Source organism: Lolium rigidum, chromosome 3 (assembly GCF_022539505.1).
Source record: "Lolium rigidum isolate FL_2022 chromosome 3, APGP_CSIRO_Lrig_0.1, whole genome shotgun sequence".
Taxonomy (NCBI): Eukaryota; Viridiplantae; Streptophyta; class Magnoliopsida; order Poales; family Poaceae; genus Lolium; species Lolium rigidum.
The window spans coordinates 110130321-110138999 of record NC_061510.1 but is presented as its reverse complement, the minus strand read 5'-3'; the positions used below and the strand labels follow the sequence as shown (position 1 = coordinate 110138999).

The 8679-nt window shown below is 41.9% G+C and overlaps 2 protein-coding genes across 2 annotated transcripts; one reads left to right on the top strand and one right to left on the bottom strand.

The window, feature by feature from the left end:
- Positions 1 to 570: 570 nt before the first annotated feature.
- Positions 571 to 3650, top strand: LOC124697984 (lipid phosphate phosphatase gamma-like). The gene is made up of 3 exons (XM_047230510.1): positions 571 to 1125; positions 2622 to 2832; positions 3373 to 3650. Exons 1-2 carry the CDS (start codon positions 655 to 657, stop codon positions 2826 to 2828), a joined length of 678 nt encoding a protein of 225 aa, XP_047086466.1. The 5' UTR covers positions 571 to 654; the 3' UTR covers positions 2829 to 2832; positions 3373 to 3650.
- Positions 3651 to 4356: 706 nt separating this feature from the next.
- LOC124702160 (alpha-taxilin-like) lies at positions 4357 to 8393 on the bottom strand. Its single transcript, XM_047234273.1, has 11 exons — positions 8090 to 8393; positions 7835 to 7899; positions 7615 to 7729; positions 6054 to 6121; positions 5870 to 5947; positions 5717 to 5781; positions 5491 to 5557; positions 5169 to 5351; positions 4936 to 4992; positions 4728 to 4823; positions 4357 to 4595 (listed from the first exon to the last, which is right to left on the bottom strand). The coding sequence occupies exons 1-11, from the start codon at positions 8391 to 8393 to the stop codon at positions 4401 to 4403; spliced, it is 1293 nt and encodes a 430-aa protein (XP_047090229.1). The 3' UTR covers positions 4357 to 4400.
- Positions 8394 to 8679: the final 286 nt, after the last annotated feature.

The window sequence follows — 8679 nt, the reverse complement described above, 5'->3', positions numbered from 1 at the left end:
CAGAGCTACCCCCTTGATCAGCCCGAGTGCCCGCGCGAGCCTGAGCAGGAAGGGAGTCCGAAACTGGAGGGAAAGAGGAGAACTCACGGCAGAGCCTAGCGCCGCCGGAGGAGAAAACCTAGATCGCCTCAAGTCGCCAGACCGAGAGCGAACAGGTACGTATCAACTCTTGTTAATGCCTTAGTTTTCAGGCTCTCTGCACTACTACTCTATAAATCTATTGCCGAAAAAACCACAACACTGAGAAATAGCTTCATAGATAGCGTGTTCATAGAATTTTTTAGATGACTTGAATATATTTTGTGGGAGTATGCACGTGTGTCTTTTGTGCGGTTGAACTAGTTGTCTGTTTTGAGGGATATTATTATTTTGCTTAGAAATGAAAACCGAAAACACAATAATGAAGTTGTGGTTTTCATTATTGTACTACCCATCAAATGAAAGAGAGAACTGCTGAAAATGTTTTTTTTCTTCGAGGCGCCATTTTCAGCAACGTCGAGCTGAATCCGGACCATCAGATTCATCCCCCACGCGTCCACACGCCTCTCGCTTCTTCTGGCACGTCCACGCCCTCCCCTCCCCAAACGCGCAGATCCCCAACCGCAATCGCTCCCCGGAAAAAGAAACCCAAGAAGAGAGGAAAGCAGGAGATCGATGGCGGGGGAGTACCAGGAGATGGCGGCGTCGGTGCCGCCGGCGCTGAAGGCGATCACGCTCACGCACGTCCGGTACCCGCGTGGCGACCGCCTCGGCCTCTTCCTCGCCTGGGTCTCGCTCATCCCGGTCTTCATCTCGCTCGGCGGCTTCGTCTCCCACTTCATGTTCCGCCGCGAGCTGCAGGGCATCTGCTTCGCCGTGGGGCTCCTCCTCTCGCAGGTCCTCAACGAGCTCATCAAGCGCTCCGTCGCGCAGTCCCGCCCGGCCTACTGCGAGCTGCTCGAGACCTGCGACTCCCACGGCTGGCCATCCAGCCACGCGCAGTACACCTTCTTCTTCGCCACCTACCTCTCGCTCTTCGTGCTCCGACGCTCCACCGCCAGCCGCGTCACCGCCGCCCTCTCCTGGCCGCTCGCCTTCCTCACCATGCTCTCCAGGGTCTACCTCGGATACCACACCGTACCGCAGGTGAGAGCCCGCCCCTCAATGTTTCTTTCGGATCCGATCTGATGGAATTTGGATTATTAATTCATGCACTTCTATCTAGGCAATGTTTTTTTTGTACCGTCAAAATAGTTTAGGGCATGCCTTTTGGAATGCAGGAATTGGTACATAACAAATTAACTGAATGTCATGACAAGAATCCAACATGAATTGAATCAACATGAACTCCTCGGTTATTTGCTTGCACCATTGGAAAATCACATGAACTTTCTTTAGAGATTCATGCCACATTTTGCAATCTAGAGGTCCAATCTTTTGCTATGAATCCCAGGGAATTTCAGTGTATGAAAGGATGGGAATTTTGGTGGCTTTTTATTCAATAGACCTGTGTAGTAATATTCCATATATATTGCAAATCCTAGAAAATTCCTTTGAAAATCTTTCAGTCTAAAGGGGCCCATAAAGCACCTTAGCTGTGTTTTCCGTGTTTCCTAAAAAAATGTTCATGAGTTCGAGATCCTTGAACGAAATGTGTGTAATTAAGATGTGTCCAATGTTTTTTGGGTTAATTTCTAACCACATTTCAAAAATATGTATAAATTTGTACGGAAAGAAATAATCATCTAATACATCTTTCGAATGCTACAATTCTCCATGGAAGAAGCAGAAACGAGAAGATTTGACTAAATTATTCTTGCTAAATGTGTCGTTCTTGTCTAGCAGATGCTCCATGCTACAATTTATGATGAAACGAATGATTTTTCTCTGATAAAAAACCCCTATAAACTTCTAGTGCCCGTTAAGCCACATACGTAACTGTTTAAATACAACCTAGCATAAAGAGTTATCTTTAGCTTGGAAACAGATTTTTGCTACACTAGAATGGTCTTTATTTAGAACAGCGTCTAGTTATTGCAATTAGCAGCAATCTAATTATGGCATTTGCCAAGAAAAGCGACTATACGACACCAGCTGCCAAGTGTTTTCTCTTCTTGTCTTTGATGATAGGCTTGCGTGATGTTGGCGTACGGGAATAATTTTGGTGATTTTAGATGTCAAGTTGCAACTTTTTGTTGCCAATAGGGCTATAGGAGTTCTGACTTCTGACAACCCATGGTTCCCATGAACAATTTTGCAAGTTTCTGCTGTCTGCCTGTACTTGACACTTCCCAAATGTTACTGACAACGTTTAGCATTTGTTTTCAACCTTAACAAAATGCCTGGTTAAAAACCAATTGGTGTGACAAAGCTGGAAAAGATAACGAGCTATTATCATCTTTCCATTTCCATGGAGCAAAGTGGGTCAAACCACTATTAAAATTTAGAAGTGGTTCTTTCATAGTAGAATTCTTCCTCAATCAGTCAGTGTGATCTGACTAAGGATATCCTCCTTTAGAAAAGTAGGTATCTATCGGCATACCTACTTGTACATAGTTTTGATTTTATTACTTTTATTCTAGTCAAAGTATCATGACTGCCACTGAAAATCTTAAGAAGTTTCACTTTAATGAGTTCATCAGGTTTGCGCCGGAGCAGTAGTGGGCCTTGTATGTGGTGCTATCTGGTACTGGGTTGCCAACACCATTCTTGTTGAATACTTCCCAATGATAGAGGAAAGCGCAATTGGAAGGTGGTTGTATATCAAGGATACTTCACATATTCTAGATGTGCTCAAGTTTGAGTATGACAATGCAAGGGCAGCACGGAAGAAAGTTGCTACTGATTGAGCATGTAAGCCACAGCATATCTAACATTTTGCTCATTCATCAGATGCTGCTCAAACTTCGAAATTGCATTTGTTCCATTTTACTCATACATGGAAGCATTCTCGAAATTCGAGATGCTTAGTCCAATGGTCAGTGAAATGATTGCTGTATATTGAATTGCAGTTATTTGCCAGTGCACCAACTTAATGGTATTGCTTATATTCTTGACATGGTTTAAATATAACTATTAAGTTATTGTAGGCTGCTATTAGTCTAATATTTATCGGACCTAAAGTTGTCGTGATCCAGTAAGCCTCACCTCATATTATCATTTTGTCATAACTGATGATGTACAAATAATAAGAGATAATCAGCCTTTATTGGTTTTACCATCTTTATTAAATTATGTGAGGCAAAAGGATTTTCTCATCTTTATATGATCTGACATCATAATAGACTCTTTTCTGTCATTTTCAACTTTGATCAACCTTTATTCAAGGATATAAAATCACTTGGTCTTATATCATTGTGGCATATCGTTGCTTATATTCTCATATCAATGCAGGTTCTTCTTTTGGATTATATGCTTGGTTTATCTCAGGGGTGATAAGATCTTAACAACGTACATGGCGAGATATTTGCGTCGTTGGAGCTGGACACCGGCTACAGTTTTATTAGATGGGATACCATTGCATTTGTGGCACTTCGCCTTTCTGGTCACAAGCTATTGTTCTGTCTAGACCCAGACCCTTACTTTTTCAGATAGTTTGATGATGATTGATTTTTGTTTGCATGTACAAAATGACCACAGTAAACTATACATGTATTACTGTCGCTGGTTCACTGTTCCTTTGTACTTGATTGAAGTGCATGCGCACCAATGTTACTGAAACGTGAAGAAAACGTAAGTGGTGTATTTTTTCTTTAGCGTGGGCAGTGGTGATCGTCAAAATAACGATGTATAATGTGTCAGCATTGCAACAAAAGAATGCAATGTTATACGTAGTACTACTGAACGGCCTCCCTGGAAGAGACTGCAAACAGAACAAAAAAAGATTGTACTAGGTTGCTTCACTACGATGAGTCAATACTAGTATAAGTTGCTACTGGGACAATTACAAACCTTATGAGCACATGAAAAGAGCGGAATGTATACTACACTACTTGATTTCTCCTTTACAAGGTAAAACTAAAGCAGTACAAAGCTCACTTGAACAGAATGTTCATCAGTTCATCAAGCATGTACACGTTTGATCGCTCACAAAAGACGCAAAAAATAAGAAAGTCACTGCTAGACAGATGTCTCTTTGTTGCTGAGCAAACAAAGCAATCTTCGACTTCTTCCAAAGAAAGGTGGCTTAAACGAGACACATCTAGGCCGATAGGTGGATGGATGGGTGATACACATGTCAAAATCTTCCACAAACTCACATGCAAAACAAAAGGTTAAAGTGCCACGTATTATCCATTTTTCAGGCTTCAGACATCAGGTCGATAGGTGGATGGATGATAGGATGGGTGATACACATGTCAAAAACTTCCGGCAAACTCACAATCAAAACACAGGGTTAAGTGCCACATATTATCCATTTTTCAGGCTTCAGACATCTCTGACTCCTGATTCGCTGACTCCTGATTCGCTGTAAGATCCGCTTGGTCAGAGGTGGTGGCATCAGGAGTGTTGAGAGAGGGGCTTTGCTTCCTTTCTGCCTGCAGTGACCGGCACAGGGACTCGAGCTTCTCCTTTTGGTTCTTATATTTGTCCAGTTGCTTCTTCATCACCTCACGCTGCAAAACCCGGCTCAAGAGCATCAGACCGTAGTGCAACGAGTGCATACAATTTTCCTAGTATGCACGCAGAGGTAATATCATACTAGGATTCTACGAATAATACTACTTGCACAGGAGTACATGCATTACCTCCTCGATGAGCTTCACAAGAGCAACATCTGAGTTCTCGCATTTGCTCTTCAGGGCTGCATTTTGCTTCCTAAATCCTTTGATTACCTTCACCATCTGTAAAAGATACACAAAATACTTGTTAAGCTCTGCAGACAAATTAGTAAGCACAAAGGTCCAAAGCAGATACAATGGTACTGAGCACGAGCCCAGTTGAGTTGTAGAACACCTGTTCCATCTCCCTCCTGTAACTCTCAAAGGTTTCATTGCTTTTTGATAGAGCATCCTGAAACGAAATAATGGAACAGTTAGCATTTACACCTATATAAATACCCCATTAAAATGGATAAACAAGAATGCTGTTTACATTACATGTTCATCGAGTGGGGGAAATCCATCGCTAAGAATACACTGGAGCGAAGGAATAAGGGAACTGAGAGAAGGATCTTTCTGCTTAAGTACCTGAAACTGCTGAAATTTTTCGCCATCGGCAGCTAGCTGTACCCGCAGGGTCTTCTCAGTACTGACAAGTTGAGAAACTTGCTCAGCGTACAACACCATTTGGGCATGTTCTTGTGCTGCCTTCGCTTGATGCTGTTTAACTTTCAGATCAGCAAGCTCAAGTTCCAGCGTCTTTTCTTTCAACTGCATATATGATGAGCCGATGAGAAACAAATGTTCACACAAAGTACAACAAACAACACACAAATCATGGTTTTGGGCTTCGTGGCAATATTGGAGAAGATACTCATGGATGAAAACTTGCAGGATATAAGCAGCATACCTGATGAGCATATTTCTGCTGAATGATATTATACTGATCAGCAAGTTCTTTGAGTTTATTTCTCAGCCTACAAAATAGCAGCCATCAGTGTACATCAAAAAAGATTAAAATAAACTGATAGGTGAAGAATATAAATGTATCCATCACATACATATGTAATGAAGTTGCAAACTGAAACCAATGAAACTCTTAAAACTGAAGACATGCGTAAGTTACATGTTCTTACGAATTGTTCTCTTCGAACTGAGCAATGCATTCATTTTTCTGCTCCTCAAGCTTGACACCAACAGCCTACAAAATATCATAAATATAATGGTAAATAAGGAAGGACACTAGTAAACAGTGGTTCCAGATTATTGCCATGTAATGTATAACTGACCTTCATAGCATTCTCAAATTTGTCAGACATGTCCGTCCGAAAGTTCTGCCCCTGTGTTGACACCCTTTGGCACTCTTCCTGAACAAAAAAAAAAGGTAAAAACATATCACAACTGAACAAAAGTGCAAAACAGTTATACATTACTAATTTTAGTAATTTACGACTCGGAACTAATTTAACGTACCTTTAACATTTTGTTTTGGCGCTGAAATTCCCTACAAAGAGATTCTAATTTTTCTTTAACTGCAATAGCTGCAAGAGACCAAATGCAAACAATACATCTTAGTGAGTAGGAAGGATTATAGTAGAGCATACAAGACTTGAAGAACAGATTACTCGGGTATTTAGTTATAACGAATTGTTTTATTCTAATAAAGGCCCAGGAAAAAAATTAACATGATTACATGAATATTAGAGAACATTATTCCATTTAAACAAAATGCAGCTAGTGTTTGGACCACAGTTTTAAAAAACGGACCAATGACGAACTGGTCAAGCTATCAGTGGTCTGACTATTGGTTCATCGGTTCAATAGCTGGACAAGATTGAACAAATAGATTTATTTTTAGTAGTGAAATAGGTAAATAAATTTGTCAAGTAGTACAACTTCCATCGTTTCATCACTATAAACTAGTGCAGTCCAGATCTTGATAACAGGATGATAAATACAAGAACAGAACAGTAACTGAATGACATGATATGTTTGAATCCTGCATGAACATCAGAAACTGTTTGTTTATCTGGTTACACCATAGGAAAACCACATGAATTTGCTTTACGGCATGAACAACAGAACTTTTTCTAGAGGTCTAAGCTTTACCTAAAAATCATACGGAATTTTGGCTCTCGTTTTTCAATCCCATGTGCCTCTGTAAGAAAATTTTCTATTGATTGAAAATCCTAGAAATTCCTTTGAATCCTCCATCTAAAGAAGCCATAAAGCATCTTAGGATTTTCGTGCTTTTAACAGAAATGTTGATGAATCCTAAATCCTTTAAATAAAATACGTGTTGTTAAGATGTCTCCATCATTTTTGTTAACCGGATTCCAAATAAATATAGAAATCTACATAGTAACAAAGTAATCATCTAATACATCGTCCCAATAGATAGAACGGAAGACTTGTCCACGGAAGAAGCACAAAGGAAAAGATTTGGCTAAATTCTTCTTGCTAAATGTGTATAATCTAGCAGAATTCTATTCCATGCTATAATTTGTGATAAAAGAAAGGAATAAGGATACATGTTAAGGTAGGAAGGATTTTATGAGTGTAAAATACAAAACCCTAATCCAGTGTTTGCTTACATTGACTTTGTTTTGTTCTAATGAGAAGAATCCAGAACAAAAAATTCGAATTAAAACTTCCTCTATTCACATGAATATAAGAGAACTCTATTCCAACAAAAGTACAGTTATAGTGTTTGAGCAGTGAATCCTTAACTGAGAGTAAGCATTAGTCCCTCCTTTTCAGACTCTAAGGCACATTTGTTTAATTAAGACAAGACTTTCACCAACATGTTCATTTGTGGCTTATGAGACAGTAAATTGATGTTCCTTTTCAGAAGTACTTTCTCATGGTTGTCATTTTGTACCACATAAACCACTTATTAGTGGAGCAATTTGTCAGTCAAAGTCTTGTCATGAAGAATCAAATTAAGACCAACATTCTGAAATGGAGGTTCAACTGCTGGAGAAATAGGCATTGGGGTCATTTTTCATTTTTTCACATAAGAACAGAGACTTGCCTGCATCCCTCTCTGCCACCACTCTATGGTACCTCTGTGCAAGTTCCAGCAGCTCCCTGTCCTTCTCCAGCTTGCTGCCCTTCTTCACAGCCTTACGCTTTGGCTCAACACTCTCCTATGGAGTCATCAATCCAATTTAGCAAACACTAATAATACTCTTATGAACACCAATATAACAGACAGAGAGAGCTAAACAAATAGACACTCCGGCATTGGCAACCTTTTGGATCGCCAGAGGTTGTGCTTGCTCTACCACAAAGCTCTCCTTCATCGAATCCTTAGCCTCTGCGCCAAGAGCATCAAAACAAGGTGAGCGCACAAACATAGCCCAAAGATCAGTGCCATGGGCGAACGCGCTTAGGTTTCGCCCTGAACCGTAACTGATGATGTGGTGTCAAAAATACACGACAGCATAATACCAGGTAGTAGATGTGAGTGCGTGAGATAGGGAGTAGGGAGAGGGAGGAGAGATCACCTCCGATGTCTGCGGCGGGCCCCTGCTGCTCGGGAGCGCTCTCCGGCTCCCAAGCGACGTTCAGATCGAGGCCCCGAAGGGTATCGGCGGCGGCGGAGGAGGAAGAGAGAGCGCCTAGGGTTTCGCTGCCGCTGTCGACGGTGGCGGCCTCGTGATCGGGGCCGAGGGCGGGATGAGGGGAACCGGCGGCGGCGGAGGCGGGGGCGGAGGAGGTGGGTGGGGCCTGGTCGGCGGAGGAGCTCTCGACGAAGCCGTCGGGGAGCGCGTCCGCCTCCGGGAGACGCGTCGCCGGCGAGGCTTCCATTGGTAGGCGAGAGGCAGAGAGAGTGAGGTGTCGCCGCGCAGCCCTCTGTTCCTGTCGCTTTGGGCAGGTTTGGGGAGGAAGGTTTGGACTCTGCTGCCAAGTGCCTACGCGTTCAGCACGAGGCCAGTCACCGGTCTACAACGTAGTGCAGAAACTTCGAGTGTGCAGATGTCACGGATGAATTCGTTTGTATTTGTTCACTAGTATCAGAATCAAAATATGAATGACCATGAGTTCAGAATCGAATCACAGGTTGGTTTGCAATACATGGTTTCCCCTCAGAAGT